Source organism: Poecilia reticulata, chromosome 18 (assembly GCF_904066995.2).
Source record: "Poecilia reticulata chromosome 18, P_reticulata-male-v2, whole genome shotgun sequence".
NCBI classification, from domain to species: domain Eukaryota; kingdom Metazoa; phylum Chordata; class Actinopteri; order Cyprinodontiformes; family Poeciliidae; genus Poecilia; species Poecilia reticulata.
Window position 1 is genome coordinate 14,580,074 of NC_088847.1, and position 22,090 is coordinate 14,602,163.

Below are 22,090 nucleotides of genomic sequence, written 5' to 3' on the forward strand. Positions count from 1 at the left end.
TATATTGTGAGTGCAACCGGACCCTTTTCTGCGTTGTGCTGGTTTTTGAGTCAATGGACCGTGACACAGTTTCTTTCAAGCGGATGATTCTCGGTTTATTTCTGACAAAAATACAGACAAAACAACCGTGTTATAGGCTGCCCGCTCCAAGTCCTACACAAAACAAAAGTATATAACAAAAATTTACTTAATAGATCTATAAATAAACTGAATGTATTTAGACGGAAAAATGAAAAGCACACACCTCTCCCGCAGGACATGTCAAAAGGGGAGGGGCTAAAGGGCGCAAACAATTTAAAGACAATACCACAGAAGAAGAGATAAAAGGGAGGGGCTTTCAATCTTAAAGTAACACGGTTAAAACAATGACAGAGGTGTTTCAGTAAGATAAGGAACAAGACAAATAACCAAAAGAAGACATTTTGTGTAATTATAATAAAAGAGAATTACAACCAGGTTACGTGATTATTAATAAGATTTCGCCTGAGCACAGCGGTGGTTGATTAGCTGATTTAAACAGCTGTTATACTGATGACTTGGTGGGCGGGTTGACCTGTTTTAGTGCCAACAGAACCAAAACACACCGAACTGTGCAGCACATGTTAAGGTTATCAAAGTCAGTAGCAGGCTAACAGTTAGGCTAGAATACCTGACCCACTGCTCACTTGTTCAATATTTTCTTTAAATTAAAAGTTTTCCTCACCTGTGAAATCTGAAGCCCTTATTACCATTATCTATGGTTGAATTAACTACTAAACATTGTGTCCGTTGTTCTGATTCTTTGCGTGATTGTAGTAGTTTCCTGACCACCAATATTCCTGACTGAATGGACAGCAATGGCGCATGTGTGACTTACGATAAATCACATAATGTCCAGTCCAGTACATCTATCAATGCTGCTGCCTCGCGCTCTGTCCTTCTCTCTGCACTTCCCGCTACTTTTCAGTAGGTGTCAGGTTACACTGTGTTGCATTCAATGTTGTCGGGGAAAAAGAGTTTCATGCGCTTAATGTCCGATTTGCCATAACTATTTATTGAATTCATTGTCGCTAGCTGGGGTGGCAACAGGGGTGGCGAGGCTCTCGATTGGGGTGGCAACTGCCACCCCGCTAGATCCGACCCTGGTGGGAAGTAACGAAGTAGCTACTTGTACTTCGTTACAAGTACAAGTACTTGTACTTCTACTTCTACAAGTACTTGTTCAGGAACTTAAGGTGGCGCCGTAAAATTCAATTTGAGAAGCAATTTTGATAGGTAAAAGTAAATTTTTTTTGTGTCACGTAGCGTGGGGTGCTGGTCTTGACTTGGTCTTGGGTAGGTGGTCTTGACTACAACTCTGCTACTGGCTCCTTGGTTGCCTGTCCTCTCCCACCCACCTTCTTTCCATCCCCTTTCTGTTGGATTTCTTTAAAAATGATGCCACTAGTGGCAAAAAAAGTGAAGTTCGTGTTATGTTTGGACAGGAGACAAGATGCTTCCATCCCTGAAATTATGATGCATACAATCACATATGTAAGTCTAAACTATGCTGCATAGTAAACACAATAAAAACATGCTTTATCTGTGGCATTGTTCATTAAAATGGCACATTTCTAATGTATTAAAATTAAATACAATCGGTACACTTAATGATACTTAAGTATTTTTAAAAGCCAGTACTTTTTTACTTTTACTTAAGTACAAATGTTAATGTGGTAGTTTTACTTGTACTTGAGTACATTTTTGTCTGTGTATTTGTACTTTTACTTAAGTAATTTTTTTTGAGTACTTTCTCCACCACTGCAAACAACATGCTGAAATTACAAATAAAAAGCTGTAATCACAAAAAATCCTGCAAACACTAATAAAATGGTGCAATCACAAGAAAAAGGAGCAAGGCAGAGACATGCAGCAAATAGCAAAAACAACTGCAAACTCGTTCCACAAAACAGACGTACTCCAAACCAGTAGGGGGAGTCGAACAGAGAACAAATCATTTCGGACCAGGACCTCAGTAAAAACAAGAAATGTAAGCGGTAATTACAGATGTGTACCATAAATTGTAAAACGTTTTTAGGCGAGAAAGTAGTCTTCTTAGCTTCATCTATCACTCAGTTAATCCAAAATGAGGTTTCTCTGAAATGTGCTCCGGAGTTTTCGGAGCAGCGTAGCTCTGCTAACGGGTCAAAGCAGATGCAGGCTCAGCTGGCGTGGAGTGTGTTTTCCCACTAACCACTTTCTGATGTCGGCAGGTCACTCTGTCGTTTCCCGCTGCCTGTTATGTGTCTGTGGCGGCTGAAAGTATGAAATGAAATATTTAATGTGTTGGGATTTGTGCCGTTTGCAAATTCATAGTAAGAAAAGTATTAAGACATTACCCCTTAATGATCAAACAGAACACTTTTCACTTATGATTGTGTGTAAGCAATACACACTTCCCTTTGTTTGGCTTCTTACGTACAGTGTGAACTTCTTTTATTATAATTTTTTATTGTTTTATGTAGGTAACTCTTCAGGAAGAGAGGCCACATGTATTTTAAGGCCATGCCTGAAACATGCTGCTTTCTTGTTTGACATGATGGGAAAGTCAAAAGAAATCAACCACGATATCATGAAGAGAATCTTGCAGCTTTGCAAGGTTCATCTTGAGGAACAATTTACTGATGCTTGAGGGGTTAATCTATCCACACAATTATTTGCAAGTATAGATGTGATATAAATGTCCAACCAGCATTTACCCCAGTGACATGTCCAAATGGACAACAACCTTCAGCTTACAGCCAAAATGGTTACAAAGTAGCTAAAAGAGCATAAAGTCAGTGTTTTAGTGTGGCCATCAAAAAGTCCTGATCTCCTTCCTATGGAGAAGTTGTGGGAAGATCTGAAAGTGAGGCGGCCTACAAAATGGATTCAGTCCCACCAACTCCCTGATCAAGAAGAATGGGCCAGAAGTCCAGCAAAACATTGTGTAAAAACATGTGGAAGGAAACCCCAAAGGCTTGACACAAATCATGTAGTTTAGAAAATAGAAATAATTTTGGTAATTCTAACTAAAGTAAAACGAGGCAAGTTTGGTTTGTAACTTTAGACAGGGAGAAGAAAAGAAGATAATTTAAAATATAAAACCATTTCCATTGCATTATTGTGTTTTCGTTATTTTTTATTAAACTGACAAGTATATACGGAATACTTTGTGTTATAAATACAATTTAAAAGAAAATAAAAACTGCACAATCATGCAGGATGTTGCTCATACAGCTTATTTTTGGTAAATCCTACAATATTTATAGAGAGAAAAATCTTCACCAAACTAAATAATCCCAAAAGAAATACCTTCATGATAAAGATAATAAATTAATTCAACGACAAAGAATAATTAGTTTTGCATAAATAAATAAAATAACATTTACATGGGAAAATGATCAAGTCTGAATAAATGTTTGAAAGTTTAAAATTCTAATTAACTATTGATCTGGAATTAGAACAACATTGTTATTCAAACAAGCAATAATTGACATTTTCATGCATATTTTTCTCTGGAAACCAGCAGAGTCGTTATTGCTGTGTTGAAAGAAGCCATGACAACAGGACCAAGCTGAGTGCAGTGATGAGGCTGATGTTGTGGCTTACTCCACCTGAAACCGCTGCAAGTGAGGAAAAGAAAACACATGACCTTATTTGAAGGAGAACAAAACCCTCCAGTGTTATATTGCAGGTTTTGTATCATTGCAGTGCCAACTTATTTTTATTTGAATGTAATTTAGCTTACCTGTGTCATCCACAAGAATAGAACCAGTGTCGATGTTGAAAGCTGTGACGGTCGAAGCTGCTTTCAGCAAAACCTCTGCAATTTGAATGTTGTTAGGTACAGACGCTGCTGAAAATTGAAGGTCCATGTTGTTGATAATTGATCCGTTGCTAAAAATGAAACAAAATATCAGTTAATTTGTCCACATTTATATTTAATAGTGTTTAAAATTGGCTGCAAATCATACCTGAATGAAGTTAAAACGAAGTAGCGTAACGTAGAAAACTCTCGCTGGAAGAGAGGTTCAAGCTGCAGGAAGACAAAGAAAATATTATGTAAATTAAAGTTGTAATTTTTATATACGTCATTCATCCAAATGCTGAAATTACACCAAATATGAATTTAAAAAAATATATTGAGTATTGTGATTTAAAAAAAAAAATCACGATACAGCATGACCTCATGTGTATGTGTGGTATTTCACTGATATTAGATATCACTAACTTTTGCTAAAGGAAAACGTGAATACACAAACTGAGAAACATTGTTTTACCACTTTATTGCCATGCATGTCATAAAGTATTTCTTAAATACACCTTATATGTATTAAGAATTGACCTACAAGGTTCTATGTAACATCCAATACTGAGTAACTTTACGTTTACATTTAGCCTGGACTTATTTATATATTGACACATACCCATTTAGAAATGGAATTAGATACTTAGCAACCCTGAACAGGAGCACTTAGTTTACATATTAGATTAGTTTTCTTTCCTTTGGTTTGTTATTTTGTTTGTATTTGCTTTTAACTCATGTAAAGCATTTTGAATAGCCTTGTTGCTGAAATTGTGCTGCATAAATAAAATTACCTTACCTTACTCATGCAAGCATACATATTTGTTTTTGTTTATTTGTGTCTTTTAATTTGCTCATAATTTCACACTTATGCATGTATTTAAAATTTTTATATCACATATGGTTATATTTAAGTTTACCAGTATTTGACAGTTTAGACGGAAGTAGCTTGTCAACAAATAAACAACTTCCCTTTTAGGATCCGTACAGTATATTCTAATTCTAAATTGGGGAATAAATTTACACCATAAGGGAAAAGTGTAGATTTTTTCGTTCCTAACAACCTTTGCCCTCCTGTGGTATAGAAATCTGTTTTTTTCATTCAAATTTTATTCTTTGAATACAAAATAATTTAGACATATTTATACGGCTTTATGGTTCTGTCACACAGCAAATATCAACGTACAAATATTTTACTATCAGCTGAAATAAGACTTACATTTGACTTTATAAGTGCAGCTCGACGTTTAAATGCAGCAGATGATGGGTTCAGCAAGTCAGTGGTGAAGGTCTCGCCACGAGACCTAAAAGTCAGTTTCCTTGTGAATCTTAACTCCACAGTTGGAGTTATTTTGGTTGTTGGTTTAGCTGCAGTAGTTGTAGCTGAGGCTTTGGTTGTTGGTTTAGCTGCAGTAGTTGTAGTTGTGGTTTTAGTTGTTGGTTTAGCTGCAGTAGTTGTAGTTGAGTTTGGAGCCATGGTAGTGACTGTAGAATTTGTAGTGGGCAGTGTGGTTGGCAAAGGTGAGCCTGCCAGAAAAAGAAAAGAAAAAAGACAATGCTGTTTAAATAAAAACTTACATTGCTCTGTTTCTGTGTAGTGTTAGACTACATTTTACTTACTTATTACTTGGACAGAACCAGGTGAAAATGGGACATCCAAGATAGTGTTATTATTGGCTGTATCTATAGCATCTGCTAATGTTCTTTGTACTACTTCGTTCTTTGGGAGGTCCACAAGTGGAGTGGTTTTGTTAAACTCCACAGCAACCTCTACTTCTGTGATATTCATTTGAATTTGGGATGCGAAAGTAACTCTGCAATATAAACATAACGAAGAAGTTTAGAAAAACATATATTAAGTTTGCTTTTTTTGAATATATATTTAATCTTACCTAAATGCAATGACATAACTACGGATGAAGTGGACTCCAAAAGCCTTCCTGTAGAGCATGTCATACTGTAGGACAAAAGATTAAGTACCATGATAAGAAAATTGTATAACTGAATATTTTAATATTTCAATTGAAGGTCGGATAATATGACCATAATGATCTATTTTACTATGGTACTTACTACTGCTGTGATATTTTGTGCAAAATCCTTAAATTTTTGGCTCTTTTCATTTTTGAGATCTTCATCAAATGGTTTGTAAACAACCACTCCAACATGATAAACTGGAGCAGGAGATTCAGTTGTAGTAGGCGTAGTTGTGTTAGTAGCTGGGACTGGTTGATAGGCTGTGGTTGTGGTTGTTGCTGCTGTGGTTGTGGTTGTAGTTGTTGGGGTTGTGGTTGTAGCTGCTGTGGTTGTAGAAGCTGTGGTTGACGAAGCTGAGGATGGAGCTGATGTGATTGTGGATGGAGCAGCTGTGGTTGGAGCAGCTGTGGTTGTAGTTGGAACGACTGTGGTTGTTGTTGGAGCAGCTGTGGTTGTTGTTGTAGCAGCTGTGGTTGGAGAAGCTGTGGTTGTAGTTGCAGCAGCTGTAGTTGGAGCCGCTGTGGTTGTGGTTGGAGCGGCTGTGGCTGTTATTGGAGCAGCTGTGGTTGTTGGAGGAGCTGTGGTTGTGGTTGGAGCAGCTGTGGATATTGTTGGAGCAGCTGTGGTTGTGGTTGGAGCAGGTGAGGTTGTGGTTGGAGCAGCTGTGGTTGTTGTTGGAGCAGCTGTGGTTGCTGTTGTAGCAGCTGTGGTTGTTGTTGTAGCAGCGGTGGTTGTGGTTGTAGCAGCTGTGGTTGTTGTTGTAGCAGCTGTGGTTGTTGTTGTAGCAGCTGTGGTTGTTGTTGGAGCAGCGGTGGTTGTGGTTGTAGCAGCTGTGGTTGTTGTTGGAGCAGCGGTGGTTGTTGTTGTAGCAGCTGTGGTTGTGGTTGGAGCAGCTGTGGTTGTTGTTGGAGCAGCTGTGGTTGTTGTTGGAGCAGCTGTGGTTGTTGTTGGAGCAGCTGTGGTTGTTGTTGGAGCAGCTGTGGTTGTTGTTGGAGCAGCTGTGGTTGTTGTTGGAGCAGCTGTGGTTGTTGTTGTAGCAGCTGTGGTTGTTGTTGTAGCAGCTGTGGTTGTTGTTGTAGCAGCTGTGGTTGTTGTTGGAGCAGCTGTGGTTGTTGTTGTAGCAGCTGTGGTTGTGGTTGGAGCAACTGTGGTTGTTGTTGGAGCAGCTGTGGTTGTTGTAGTAGAAGCTGTGGTTGTTGTTGGAGCAGCTGTGGTTGTTGGAGAAGCTGTGGTTGTTGTTGTAGCAGCGGTGGTTGTGGTTGTAGCAGCTGTGGTTGTTGTTGGAGCAGCGGTGGTTGTTGTTGGAGTAGCGGTGGTTGTTGTTGGAGCAGCTGTGGTTGTAGTTGGAACAACTGTTGTAGTTTGAACTGCTACGATTGTGGGTGGAGCAGCTGTGGTCGTGGTTGGAGCAGCTGTGGTTGTTGTTGGAGCAGCTGTTGTTGTTGTTGGAGCAGCGGTGGTTGTTGTTGGAGCAGCGGTGGTTGTTGTTGGAACAACTGTTGTGGTTTGAACTGCTACGATTGTGGGTGGAGCAGCTGTGGTTGTTGTTGGAGCAGCTGTGGTTGTAGTTGGAACAACTGTTGTGGTTTGAACTGCTACGATTGTGGGTGGAGCAGCTGTGGTTGTGGTTGGAGCAGTTGTGGTTGTGGTTGGAGCAGCTGTGGTTGTGGTTGGAGCAGCTGTGGTTGTGGTTGGAGCAGTTGTGGTTGTTGTTGGAGCAGCTGTGGTTGTGGTTGGAGCAGCTGTGGTTGTGGTTGGAGCAGCTGTGGTTGTGGTTGGAGCAGCTGTGGTTGTGGTTGGAGCAGCTGTGGTTGTTGTTGGAGCAGCTGTGGTTGTTGTTGGAGCAGCTGTGGTTGTGGTTGGAGCAGCTGTGGTTGTGGTTGGAGCAGTTGTGGTTGATGTTGGAGCAACAGTGGTTGTTGTTGGAGCAACAGTGGTTGTGGTTGGAGCAGCTGTGGTTGTTGTTGGAGCAGCTGTGGTTGTTGTTGGAGCAGCTGTGGTTGTGGTTGGAGCAACTGTGGTTGTTGTTGTAGCAGCTGTGGTTGTGGTTGGAGCAGTTGTGGTTGTGGTTGGAGCAACTGTGGTTGTGGTTGGAGCAGCTGTGGTTGTTGTTGGAGCAGCTGTGGTTGTTGTTGGAGCAGCTGTGGTTGTGGTTGGAGCAGCTGTGGTTGTGGTTGGAGCAGCTGTGGTTGTGGTTGGAGCAGCTGTGGTTGTGGTTGGAGCAGCTGTGGTTGTTGTTGGAGCAGCTGTGGTTGTTGTTGGAGCAGCTGTGGTTGTTGTTGTAGCAGCTGTGGTTGTTGTTGTAGCAGTTGTGGTTGTTGTTGTAGCAGCTGTGGTTGTTGTTGGAGCAGCTGTGGTTGTTGTTGGAGCAGCTGTGGTTGTGGTTGGAGCAGCTGTGGTTGTGGTTGGTGCAGCTGTTGTGGTGGTTGGTGCAACTGTTGTTGTTGGAGCTGCTGTGGTTGTGGTTGGTGCAGCTGTGGTTGTGGTTGGAGCAACAGTTGTTGTGGTTGGAGCAGCTGTGGTTGTTGTTGGAACAGCCGTGGTTGTTGTTGGAGCAGCTGTGGTTGTTGTTGTAGCAGCTGTGGTTGTGGTTGGAGCAGCTGTGCTTGTGGTTGGAGCAGCTGTGGTTGTTGTTGTAGCAGCTGTGGTTGTTGTAGCAGCTGTGGTTGTTGTTGGAGCAGCTGTGGTTGTTGTTGGAGCAGCTGTGGTTGTTGTTGTAGCAGCTGTGGTTGTGGTTGGTGCAGCTGTTGTGGTTGGTGCAACTATTGTTGTTGGAGCTGCTGTGGTTGTGGTTGGTGCAGCTGTGGTTGTGGTTGGAGTAACAGTTGTTGTGGTTGGGGCAGCTGTGGTTGTTGTTGGAGCAGCTGTGGTTGTTGTTGGAGCAGCTGTGGTTGTTGTTGGAGCAGCTGTGGTTGTTGTTGGAGCAGCTGTGGTTGTTGTTGGAGCAGCTGTGGTTGTTGTTGGAGCAGCTGTGGTTGTGGTTGGAGCAGCTGTGGTTGTGGTTGGAGCAGCTGTGGTTGTTGTTGGAGCAGCTGTGGTTGTTGTTGGAGCAGCTGTGGTTGTTGTTGGAGCAGCTGTGGTTGTTGTTGGAGCAGCTGTGGTTGTTGTTGGAGCAGCCGTGGTTGTTGTTGGAGCAGCTGTGGTTGTTGTTGGAGTAGCTGTGGTTGTGGTTGGAGCAGCTGTGGTTGTTGTTGGAGCAGCTGTGGTTGTGGTTGGAGCAGCTGTGGTTGTGGTTGGAGCAGCTGTGGTTGTTGTTGTAGCAGCTGTGGTTGTGGTTGGAGCAGCCGTGGTTGTTGTTGTAGCAGCCGTGGTTGTTGTTGTAGCAGCTGTGGTTGTTGTTGGAGTAGCTGTGGTTGTGGTTGGAGCAGCTGTGGTTGTTGTTGGAGCAGCTGTGGTTGTTGTTGGAGCAGCCGTGGTTGTTGTTGTAGCAGCTGTGGTTGTTGTTGGAGTAGCTGTGGTTGTGGTTGGAGCAGCTGTGGTTGTGGTTGGAGCAGCTGTGGTTGTGGTTGGAGCAGCTGTGGTTGTGGTTGGAGAAGCTGTGGTTGTTGTAGCAGCTGTGGTTGTTGTTGGGTTCTGTGCCACCGTTTTCATTGTACTTGCTGTTGGATGGTTATTTTTAGAAAGTTTTATTATATTACACTGTTATTTTACGGCTTAATATTTAAACAAATCTTTTAAAGTTTTACTCTTGTGAACTTACCTTTAAGTATGAGTAGAATAAACAAGACTCCTTTAGTTCCCATTTTCAATCTTTGCCCTGAAAAAGTTAAACACATCAACAGTTGCAAGTTTACTGACTTCTAGTAACTGAAGTCATTTGCAAATCCAATGAATCTCCTTTAAAGCAGTCATTTTAAAAACATTAACAAGAAAACAATTGAAAGGTTTTTAGATTAATTGTAAATTATAAGTTATAATTAAGTTGCAATAAATTGCAATTAATCAATTATTCTAAATAAACTGTTTAAATAAAGGCAGACAAAATAAAGCAGCCTACAACTGAAGAACAAAAAGACAAAGAAAAATATTCAACAGAAGCTGTGACTATCTGACAGTTGATCCTTAAACAATTATCAAAACAGAAATCAAATCTTAGGTTTCTTTTAGGTTTTTAACAAAAACAATATTCTTTAAATATTTCAAATTCAAATAAGCAGTACATATTGCCATAATTATGTTGTTAAAAATAACCTTAAATTTTAAATAATTAAGAACTAAACTTGATAATGTTTAATTTAAGGGTTTACCGAGGTATTCTGTTCATTATATTTTGTCAACAAAATTTAGTTCCCAGTGAAAATCTACACTTTATTGCTAATTAAAAGTTGTTAGACTGTTTTGGCATAATCTAATCTAACTTAACGTCTGATTTCCCTTCCCAGTCACCATTTAATCTTGTGTGGAAAATTTTAATGAGCTTGCCAGTATTAAAGATACATAAATACGTGGAAAAATATAGTCACTAATACCAATTTGTATTTCCATTATATAGAAATGTATTTCTGACTGTACCAATATTTTTTTACTTTTCTGTCAATTTATAGAAAATTTATTGGCAAAAGAAATTCACACAGCAAGCTTTTTTGTTTTTGAATTTTGTCTTTTTTGGGGAGAAGAGGGAAGGGAAACATCGTTATTTAAACTACACCTAAACAATGACGGTGAGAACCTTAAACACAAGTTGCATCAAAATAATTTATCAAAGAAAAGCCAAAACCTTGATTTTTCATGGACATTTATATTACAAAGACTGATTTTACCGAAAAATCGGTCTTTTTTAAACTAAGAAATGTACTTACCCAAAGCAGTAGCTGATTTCAAAACGTTCCTCTAATCCTCTCCTGCTTCTCCTCTAACTCTTGGTTAACCAGTCTGCTGCTGAACCTTATATCTCACTTGTCTATTTCAAGTATGACGCAGGTTAAAAAATCATTTTTGAACTGTTTGTGTCAAAACATCTCACTGAACAACTGTAATTTGGTTTGCATTCCTATTGTCTAATTATACCTCTGAACTGAACAAACCAGGCGTCATTAACTTGCCTTGTTCACGGAAAGGGTGTAACACTTACTAATAGAAGAGGGTTTCATAGTTTCATAAGGCATTGTACTGAATAACTTGGGCGTTTTAATAATCTACACTTTAATTTGCCCCACAATTTCTTGTCTTTTCAAATAAATGTGTATGTGTCTTATTTTTAGCAAGATGCTATAAAATCTACATCTTATAAAGTTGAACAGACTGTTTGGTACAAAGGTTTAAGTTATATATAAAGTGTGTGTGATGTATTTAAAAACTAATTCAGAGAAAAATGCCTTTAAACAGACCTCTTGTTAAAGATGAATTGTTTTAACCTTTGTGCGAGGACTGAGGCAAATGATACAAGTGACACGGGTGTGGGTTCGGTTGGACCCATAAACTGCATGTGTGTTTTCGTGAATAGTATTCACAAGGCCAAGAATGCACAGGTGTGGCTGCAACATTATGTTTCTCTCACATTGAACACTTCATTGAATACGAATTTAGCATCAAGACCTCATGTCTAATTTTTTTTAAACGCTATAAAATTTGTCTATATTGGCACAAACTTGTTAAATGGAATAAACTATATATTCAACAAAAAACAATGTTATAATTCAGCTTCTTGCAATCCTGGAATATATTTTAGAATGCATAAGAGTATCGCAGTGAAATGTACAGTAACAATCAAAGACATTTCATTTGGAGATGTGGTCACTAAGAGATTTCTCGAATTTAAAACAAAGGTTTTTGCTACATTAGATTTTATTTTGAGCTATTGCCATTTTAAATCAGCTGGTTAAAAAAGAAACAGACAGTTCCCTGTTCAAAAAGCCCTAACTTTTACATTTTACACAATATTTAAAAAGAGTTACACAAACCACTTAACAAGTAAAAACACAAATACGAAAGTGAATGAATAAAATTTTATAAATATATTACATTTCCCAACACTTCAGATAACATGTATACATATGCATCATGTAGTGAAGATATTTAGTGGTTAAAATAATTAATAATAATAATAATAATAATAATAATAATAATAATAATAATAATAATAATAATAATAATAATAATAATAATAATAATAAATATGTTTAGTAATAAGAACAAATCATTTATATCTACTTGTTTTCTCTAATATTAATATGAAAAACTTTACCGGTACACTTTAAATCCAAAACCATACAAAATTAAATACCACATCATTGATTTCAAATATGTGCAAATGTTATCAGGATTTTTATTTTTTTTATGTATCTAACGTCATTGCATATTTAAATATGTAATGACGTAGAAATTGTTTTTGGGAAATCTCTTCATCCAATATATAAATAGCAGCAAACTGGTCAAACTACCACGCAGGAAGAAAGATCTATGAAGCAAGACAGCAGCCTGCTTACGTTAACATCAGATGGCAATCCCATGAATACACAAGTATTCATGGGATTGTTTTCAAATACAATATAAATGCAATTTCTATTGTATTTGCTTGAGTGCGTGAATGACGTCAACAGGAAACAGAAGATTCCTTTGGTCAAAAAAAAAAAAAAGCTGGGTAACAGATGGCATTCCCTATTGGATGCCTTCATGTCGATCCCACCCACGGCAAATAGTCTGAGTTGTTAGTGCTGCGTTAGTGCAGGTTTGTGCCGTTAAAACTACCGCAGCGAAGTTGTTTTCAAGTTGGATATTAAGATCCACAGAGTGAGCGGCGCCTAGCTCAAGGTTGATCTGATTTATGAACGCTAATTTCGGCCAGCCGTTCTCTACCACTCCCTCCTCAAGCGCCTGGAGGTTCACTAGGACTGTCAGCAAATTTCCGAACCAAACACTCCTAAGAAAAATGCAGATAGATAACTTGTCTTATGACCAACTGACACAAAATTCATGCTGTTACACGAGACACACTGTTCTCTAGTGAATTTTTAAGTCATACTCAATACTTTTAATAACTGTAATATTAAAAAGTAATTTGTTTTCTTCAATAGCTTCCAGGTCATGTGCTCTTTTTACTCAAAATCCATGTGAAACTGTTCTTCCAGACTCGAGAGATGAGGTACACTCATTTTTATTGCATTTTAACCTCTTTGATATTGTTTTAGCATTTTTCTTGTCAAAATTTAGTTGCCTTGTTTGTATTTTTCTTCTATAGTGTATAATCTTGTATAATTACAATGGGAAATTAAATGTTGGTGTAACTCATGAATTCTTCAAACAGTTATTATAGATGGTGATGGCTGTTGGAAGGAAAGCTCTTCTGCAGCGGCCGGTTAAGTGAAGTTTCACAAATCAGAAAAAGGCTTCACAAATCCCAAACATGGTTTTAATTGAAGAGTCCAGGTGTTGTAGATTTGGAATTAGAGAAGTTCTTGTGTGACCAAGATACAAAAAGTGGTGAAATTGCCCTTTTTTGAAGCTTCACAAATCAGAAAAAGGTTTCACACTGATTTAGTGTAAATGGGTCACATGACCCAGAAGCTATAGAATAAAAATACAACATTTTGACTAAATGTAAATGTAAAATTGTTTTTTTGCCGTCCAACATTGTCCGCATGCACAAAATTACAGTACATAAACAATAACATGCAGGGTGTCGATTATGATTAAGTTAGTGCCTCACCAGCTATAAACCTCACCACAAGTCATTGGTTTGGGTATAGCATTGGTCCTGGATTTAGTGTGGGTGTCCAGATTAAACTTCAGAATTTTTTTTTTCTCTTGAAAAAAACCTGGCAAATTGGTTGTAGGCTGCATTAGATTGAAATTCAGACGGTAATATCATTGGAGGGTTTGTGAGCCTCAAACCTCATTATTTGCAAAGTTTTTATTAATCAAGCTTTGCTTGAGTTTGCAAATAAAACTCAAGCTTTGTTAATGTTTTTAATTATGATTTCTACAATGTTGAGTGATAGCTACCCAGTCTTACAAATTTCATAATAAACGTGAAGTTGAGTTTTCCGCTATTTACGTTCGTTTCTACAGCAGAGTTGTCTTGCAGATTGAACTGTTTGTGCATTTCTCCATGGAGACTTGATCCTACCAGACACAACATTCACTTTAATGGGGGCAATGGAATTCAATGACATCTGAGATTTTAGATTATAGCTATTTACCAACTCATCTACATCACTACAGCTTAAGGGCGAGGAAGATGAATAGATTTGATTAAATGTTTCTGCTGTGTTTTCTGTGAAAGAACGTTTTGTGATAGTAGCTTTTTGGCTAAGTGAGTCAAAGTTTGTGCTTTAAAATAACAGCGAAGTGATCCGAGAGGGCAACATCAGTTACGGAAACATTGGAAATACTCACACCCTTACTGATAACCAGGTCCAGTGTGTGGCCTCGATTGTATGTTATTTGGTTAATGTGTTGAATTAAACCAAAATTATCAAGAATATTGCACAGCTTTTTTTGCCCCTCTGTCTTGGGGGTTGTCAATAAGAATGTTGAAGTCACAGACAATTATCAAACAATCATAATCAATACGAGAGATACAATTTCATTAAAATCAGCAAAGAAGTTTTCAGTTTTGTGTAAAGTTAGTGTCAAAGTTTGTTTATGACCTTTAACCTCAATGCACAGATATTCAAGAAGTGAAATGAGCCAAAGAGAATGTATTACAATTTATGATATTCTTGAATATAGAAGCTACACCTCCCCCTTTTTTATGTTTCCTATTCTCACTTAAAAATTAAATTAGTACAGGTGATTCAGTATTGTCATCCAACCATGTTTCTGTCAGGAACATAACATTAATATAAGGCTGGGTGATGAAGTCATTAATTCAATCAAGCAATCATTTTATTTTGGTAAATTGTCCACATTAAACAGGAAACAAGAAAAAAAACTCACAATTTACCATAAAAGGAATAGACAGATGCTGAGCTTATTCTTGCCTAATCTGTTTCAATACCTTACAACCTATGAAAGATAAATATATATATATATATATATATATATATATATATATATACACAATAATATATAAATCTACATAACAACGTAAGATTTTATCATTTTACATTTTAAGGCTTTTTTAAATTAATTTAATAAATTGATTAATCAATCAATTAATTAATTAGTAAAGCTTTTATTGTTAACCATCTGTAATGGATCGAGTTAAAAACAGGAGGAGTCACAGGATATTAATTAGAAAACTAGAACATTTCTGAAGAAATTTAAATACTTTCCAAAAACTTCCAGAACCATTTTATTTCAAAGCTGATAACTGACGGTGTATTAAGAAATCTGTACATATAAACAGATCGCAATTCAGCTCCTGCACAGTAGGTTTATACCTCAGCTAACTAGAACCGCAGTCGCTCTTTTTCCTCCCAGGGCCCGATGGTTCAGTTGCTATGACAATGGTAAATAAAACGCAAAAGGAAAAGGTCTAGTAACGGAGTGTTCCACCATGTCTGTAGTTCTAAAGAGCAGCTCTGAGGGGCAGACAAAAGTCTACGTCTATTTTGAACGCCACTGTTTTGTGTCAGACTTTTGTTCTGAGTTGAATTTGGCTCGTTTTGTGTTAACTATGTCGCCACAGTTACTCGAAATGCAAACAAAAGCAATTGCTCCCCACATGGGATCGAGCCACACATTTTGATGTATATATTGTGAAGGGGACATGCAGCGGTACGAGCCACATTAAGGAAGAGGCAGTTACTTTGAGGTGTAGAACAATAGGTGCCTGCCTATGCACTGCCATGGCAGGGCCCAATTCCAAAACATTATAAATTCAAGATTCTGTATCTATGTCATGTCAGACTTTTAGACCAACAGGGCGATATTTGTGCCTGTGAGGGGGAGTTAAAAGAGTTTTGGAGTCAGAAATCCACTGTGCTGTTAGTATGTTTCAGAGAGAAAGTTTACTGATTCTGTGAGACACTCGGCATCGATTTTTCTCGTCTTTATCAATTTATGTCATCATTTTAACTCAGAATCTCACTAAAAGCAATAGCTCCCTTCTCGGGATCAAGCTGAACGTTTTGATACCTCTTTTGTGGGGGTGGACGCAGCGGTTCGGGCTGCATTAACGGTGACGGAAGAAAAATAAATGAACTACTCGAAAATTCCTGCAGAAATTTTACAGGGCCTGCCAAAGTGTGCCCGTCAGATTTTTAATATAGCGTTCTGATGCAAAAATGAGCAATAATCCTAAAGAAAGCTGCAATGTAGTCAATAACCTGCGGGGAGTCAGAAGCATGTTCACTAAGCTGTACTCGTACCATTTAGTATGTTGCATAAGCTAAAATGAGCCAAAATGCTAATAATAGCATGAATGCTATCAGTAGCATGTGGAGCATCACTGGCATGTTGTCTGTCATTACTTACTCCATTCACTATACGAAATGTTGCTAATAAGTAAGAAAAGTGTTCCGATGCTTAATATTAGCATCAATGAGCTAAATTGTAGTCCAAAAATACTGACGCTCTGGCTGTCAAAAGTAAGTTCTAAACCCTGTGATAAAAAGCAGATACTATTGCCCTGCCTATAGTAATGCACTGACTCACTCAGTTTGAGTGGAATATTGCAAGTAAGTATTACACACAATGATGGGTTGTATGCTACTGATAACCAATGTCTGAAAATCTTGCCAAGTCCACCACCATGTTTCTGACTGATCTGGTACACTGCAACAGTACATCAGCTGAACCCAGTTTTCACTTAAAATTATGCTCCAGACTGACGACTATAAACTTCGCACATGGTTTTCTCACTCACGGTCTGAAATAATAAGAAAATAAATAAAATAAAGACAGTGGGTAATTGTTTATTTCTCGAAAATTTTAATTCACATTAAAAAATTCAAAGAAATACTAAATTTATTCAAGCAAAATATGAATAGTCACAGGAAATATTTATTCTTCCCACAATGCATTGTGAGACCTACCTCCGCGTCTCTTTGTGAGACTACTCACTGTCTCTCTGGAAGCCGTTGCTATGGTAATTAATAATCTGGACTTGGGCTCACTCTCTCTGTCAGACAGTTTGCTGGAGTCATTCTATACTTGAGACACTCAGCGTCGGTCTGAAGGACCCTGACAAAAAAACCCCATAATCTCTAGCAACATTTTGAAAACATTTTAATATTATATTTTATATTATCTTTTAATCTAATATAACTAATTTGAGTGGAAACGATAATAAAAGCTAATATCACTTACCTGAGAGGATTATTGAGGCTTTTATTTTGAAATTTTCATTAAGCTTCATTTGAAATGGCCACACTAATCCCATGTGTAATAATAATTGGGTTAAATCAGTTATATAATGCTCAAAACAGGAGTAGTTCTCAATACCAACCAAGTCCTCCTCTCTAGTAACAGACAGTTCCACCAGGTTGTAGTTCTGACATTCTGCTCAACCCCCTGTTAATAACTGAGTGTTCAGACATAGTTAGAACTACAATGATGGCGTGTTTGTAGTCCTAAGGAGCTCCTCTGTAATTCTAAGCAGCTCCTCTGGTGTGTTCCGTTGCTATGGTAATTAATTCCCTGCACCTGTTGGCGGCACAGTGGGTGAGAGAATTCTCTGTTTAAAACAAGCCTGTCTCTCACAAAAAAAGCATTTGAACAACTCCTTCCCGTTCAGGAACCGTAACACGTATTCGAAAACCCTTCGAAGCATATGAGAGGTCTATTTGTCTTCTCAGACATTCCCGCGTTTCATATCTATACCTCACTCACAGTATTAACAGCGATGAGAGAAAGATGATGTGCGCTCAGGTCTGACATTTTTCAGAAATATATGGGAAAAGATATGTCTGAGCGTGAGTTTATCCTGTTGCGCCACATCGGTCAAAAGCACCTGGAGAGAAAACCGTAAACCCTAGGGAAATTTTGAAAACATTTTACCGAAGCAGGCATGCGTATCTACCTCCTGACCGACTTTTAGGCAAATCGGACGATATTTGTGGGCGAGTTAGAAATTATTTTGGGGTCAGAAATCCACTCTCTCCCACACTCTAGCGGAGAGGCACTCGCACTCTAACTTTTCAAAAAATTGAAAACTTTAGGCAGTGGCGCAACTACACATTATTCAGGTGGATGCAAAAACATAGATGCCCCCCCCGACCGAGGGACGGGACGCGTCAGGGTGAAAGAGCGACGCTCACCCCCCCCCCGAGGCGACGAAAAGTGAGGGGTAAAACTCGCTACGTTTACCTCGTTATATGCGCGAGGTGAAGGAGCGTAAGGCGCGCATTAGTGTACGGGAAAACATCATCGGCGCGCCGCCCCCTCCAGACGGGGTTTTGGCGCCCCCTCTGGTGCTGCGCCCCTATGCGTTGCATACCCTGCATACCCACTTTTTGCGCCACTGACTTTAGGTCGCTTGGAGACAAGTTGTGGACAATCCGTAATTCGTATCGACGTACCGTCTTCACTTTAGATAAGATGACGGGCGTATCTACAAACTGAAGTTTGAATGGAATTTCTACATGAATTTATGATGACACAGTTATTGCTCAAAAATAGGGTATTTTTAGGATCTCGCTCCATTGAAATGAATGGGGTTTTTGGGGGTCTTCAGACCCAATTTGTGTTGCCGTGGTAACTCCGAATCCCACCAGAAATAATATCTCCCCTCCAGTGATCGAGCTGCAATTTTTGATACATTTGCGGGGGTGCACGCAGCGGTTCGGGCCGCATTAACGGTGACGGAAGAAAAATAAATAATAATATAGAGACATTCTATTAGGTGAAGAACAATAGGTGCCTGCCATGCAGTCCATCACTGCTCTCCCTATGCATTGCTATAGGCAGGCCCCAAATAGGGTTTTTTATTTTAACCCAAAGATTATAAAATGACAAAAAGATTAACTGAGCTCATAAAAGAGGTCAAAGAAACAAAACTGAACTCAGGCAAAAATGTAAACAAATTGGTTGCACAAACATAACTGACCTAACAAAGGAATGACACACAGGGGTTTATATACTGGCTGATCACACCAATTAAGACACAATAGGGGTAACTAAACAGAATACAATTACAAACACAAAAACAAATAACATTACAGCTAAGTTTGGCTAAACTAAAGTCTCACAAAATGAAAATCAGAAATATTAAAGTTTAAATACTAATATTTACTTAAATACAAAACTTATCTAAACAAAGAAACTACAAATTTCCCCTGCCAGCAAGAACTAGTGGTGTAGTCCAATCAGCATTTAAGCCTGCTGAGCCCTGGCCCCCGTCTTTTGTCAGGCCACTCCAAGGCAGGCAAGTACCGGCAAAACACAAACAAAAGGTCAGTCTCAAGCAAACAAATTAAACTAAGTAGACATAAATACACATACTAACTAAATGTGCGCGCTAACATAAAGAACAAATGTATCCCAATCAACTAATAAATGTTTTACTGAAACTAAAGTGTTGTTGTGTTTGAATGAAAAAATAAATTGTGCATAAAAGGTACCGACTTCAGAGTGTTGCCATGGATTTGGCCATCACACAATCAAATATTTAAAAGAACCAGTTTGAGTGACATTGTTGGATTCACTCCTCCCATTCCACCAGGGGGCTCTATAGTTGCTTTGTATTGGTACATGGATTAATGTGTAGAAGAAGGAAACGAACGGCGGGCCAGTTGTGTACTTAGGTTGCCTAGCAACCACACCAGCAAGCCGAACCTGCCATAAATTTACATCTTACCAATCTTATCAATGTTCATGAGTGTTGCCCAATGTGGTGAGTTATATATTAATGCTGTAAGGTTATGTTTAAGTTTGTGTCCTTTGAATATTGAAATATTAAGTATTGACGTTTTGTTTTTCTTTTTTTTTTGTTAAGTTATTTACAGTTTAACCGGCATGTCCGCGTAAAGCACTCGGCAATAAAAGAACAGTTACATCAACGGTTAATTTATATTCTTCGCAACATAAAGTTAAACACAGCGGCAATTATGTCTATAACCGGAGATTCTGCGGGAGAAATAGACCTTGCTACGCTAAAGAGGAAGAGAGGACAAGCTAAAGCAGCTGTAACTAAGATGATAACATTGGCAAACGAAAAAATCAGAGAAAATAAGCCAGAAGAATTAAAGTCAGTGCTGCAGAGCCTCGACTTAGCCCTTGCACATCTTCAGGAGGCACATAAATGTTATCATTCTCGGCTCACTGATGATATCGACAGAGAAGAGTCTGATGCTTATGAGAAGCTTATCTTAAGGAACGTTCATGACGTGCGTCATGAAGATCCAGCCTGGCTGCAAGATGAGGAAGATGAAGCTAGTGTTAATCCAGACGTTGATGAGGAGTTGGATGTAACTGCACAAGTTAATTTGTTCAGTGAATCTCCAACAGTGAAACAAGGAGGAATTTAAGCTAGAACTTCAGCGACTACATCACAAGGCTGAGCTGGATGCACAGATGCTACATAATCAGCAAAGGATTCAAGCCCTAACAGCAGATCTCCATTCTACACCTAAAACTGGCCAAATTCCTACTACACCACGACCCTCACCTTTCCAGATGGCAGATGATTCAATCTCACAACTGCTAGAGTTCTCAAGGCAGCAGTATCAAGCCCAAGTAGACACTCTCAGGCTCCCACCAACAGACCTGATCAAGTTCGATGGTGACCCCCTCCAGTATTGGAAGTTCATGAGGCTTTTCACTGCAATGGTGGACAAAGAGTCTGTTCCTGCTGAAGAAAAGTTAACCCGTCTGCACCAGTACACAGAAGGAAAGGCTCAAGATGCTATTAGTCACTGTCTATACAACTCCAATCCCAGCGAAGGTTTCAAGGAAGCACTTGACCGACTAAAGTCAAGATTTGGAAATCCTCATTCCATCTCCCAAGCTTGGGTTGAAAAGGCTTTGAACTTTAAAGAGATAAGAGACAATATGCAACTCAGAGACTTCGCAGATCAGCTGAGAGGCTGTAAGGACACACTTGCTGCCATGAAATGTGAGGAAGAGCTCAGTGGCCGCCACACATTATTTGAGATAATCAGCAAGCTACCTTCAGATCTCAGGGCCAAGTGGCTAAATAAAAACTACGACATCACAAAGGAAGGACGTCTACCGAATCTCAACGACGTTGTCAGCTTTGTGGAGATAGAAGCTGAAAAGAGATCTGATCCAGTCTTTGGTGGGTTAATTGGCTTCAAGAAACATGAGAAGCCAAACAGTTTTACATCACCTACCAAAGTCTCAAAGAAACATCGTCAAAACTACCCCACCACTGTCAAAGCGGCTGCAGTCCATGAGAATAAGACCACACGTACCAAGCAGCCAACTTATTTAAAATGTCTTAAATGCTCAGAGCACCATTTCTTAAACCAGTCCCCAGGCTTTCGATCACTAACAGTGCCAGAGCGCCTGGTGTTTGTTCAAGAAAAAAAACCTGTGCCAAAACTGTTTCATGATTGGGCACAGTGCCGAGATTTGCACGCGCAACTGGGTGTGCAACGTGCCCGGCTGTGGACAGAAACACAACAGACAGAAACAGCAGACCAGGACACCACTGATGACAATAAAACTACCCAACAAACACAGCCTATCAGATCACCCAATGTCACATGTGGATTCGCTGGAGCTGCAAATGGTAAAGTCTGTTTACCTATTGTTCCTGTGGTTGTTAGGGGAAAAGCTACAAACATCAGTCCTGTTACATATGCATTACTTGATCCCGGAGCCAACACCAGTTTAGTGTCAGAAGAACTGACCAAGAAGTTAAAGGTCAAAGGCAAGCCTACAAGGTTAGACCTTGATACTGTAGGAGGAAGTCAAGAAGGCTTAATTACTCGAAGTGTGGATCTTGAGATTGACTCTCTGCACGATGGCAGCATCTACACACTTAATAATGTGAAAACACTTAAGAAATTAAACATAGGACTTAGCTGTCTCGCGACACCTGACGAGGCACCCAGATGGGATCACTTAGCAGATTTCCCTATTCTTAGCATCAAGTCCAATGATGTGCACCTTGTCATTGGACAAGATGCTCCCCGTCTTCTCAGAGCTGAAGAGTACCACGTAGGAGGTGATAATGACCCTTGCGCTACCAGAACAGTACTCGGCTGGGCCATAAATGGACCCATTGATTACAAAGAAGTTAGGAAAGCTAAAACCTACTTCCTCAAGTCAGATCAAAGTCTGCATACACAGGTGGAAAGATTTTGGAAACTTGACGACCCAGCTCAAGAGAACAATCTGTCAATCAATGACCACAAAGGGATTGAGCTGTGGGAAAACTCCGTTACCAAAGAAGGCTCACACTATACCTTAGGCATACCTTTTAAGAATGAAGTAGTGACACTGCCTAACAATATCAAC

The 22,090-nt window shown here is 39.2% G+C and overlaps 2 protein-coding genes across 2 annotated transcripts; one reads left to right on the forward strand and one right to left on the reverse strand.

Annotated features, from left to right (window-relative positions):
* Nucleotides 1-3,118: 3,118 nt before the first annotated feature.
* LOC108167190 (uncharacterized) lies at nucleotides 3,119-19,623 on the reverse strand. The gene is made up of 8 exons (XM_081599970.1): nucleotides 19,610-19,623; nucleotides 5,879-9,381; nucleotides 5,698-5,762; nucleotides 5,426-5,619; nucleotides 5,025-5,332; nucleotides 3,975-4,036; nucleotides 3,749-3,897; nucleotides 3,119-3,623 (listed from the first exon to the last, which is right to left on the reverse strand). The coding sequence occupies exons 1-2, from the start codon at nucleotides 19,621-19,623 to the stop codon at nucleotides 6,018-6,020; spliced, it is 3,378 nt and encodes a 1,125-aa protein (XP_081456096.1). The 3' UTR covers nucleotides 3,119-3,623; nucleotides 3,749-3,897; nucleotides 3,975-4,036; nucleotides 5,025-5,332; nucleotides 5,426-5,619; nucleotides 5,698-5,762; nucleotides 5,879-6,017.
* On the forward strand, nucleotides 19,420-21,794 carry LOC145548891 (uncharacterized). The gene is made up of 3 exons (XM_081599971.1): nucleotides 19,420-19,499; nucleotides 19,612-21,359; nucleotides 21,775-21,794. Exons 2-3 carry the CDS (start codon nucleotides 20,180-20,182, stop codon nucleotides 21,792-21,794), a joined length of 1,200 nt encoding a protein of 399 aa, XP_081456097.1. The 5' UTR covers nucleotides 19,420-19,499; nucleotides 19,612-20,179.
* The last annotated feature ends 296 nt before the right edge of the window (nucleotides 21,795-22,090 follow it).

Coding starts and splice junctions, on each gene's coding strand:
- LOC145548891 (XM_081599971.1), top strand. CDS start 20,180: ATGCTACATAATCAGCAAAGGATTCAAGCCCTAACAGCAGATCTCCAT. Junction 21,360..21,774: donor ATTCGCTGGAGCTGCAAATG/GTAAAGTCTGTT, acceptor CCGTCTTCTCAG/AGCTGAAGAGTACCACGTAG.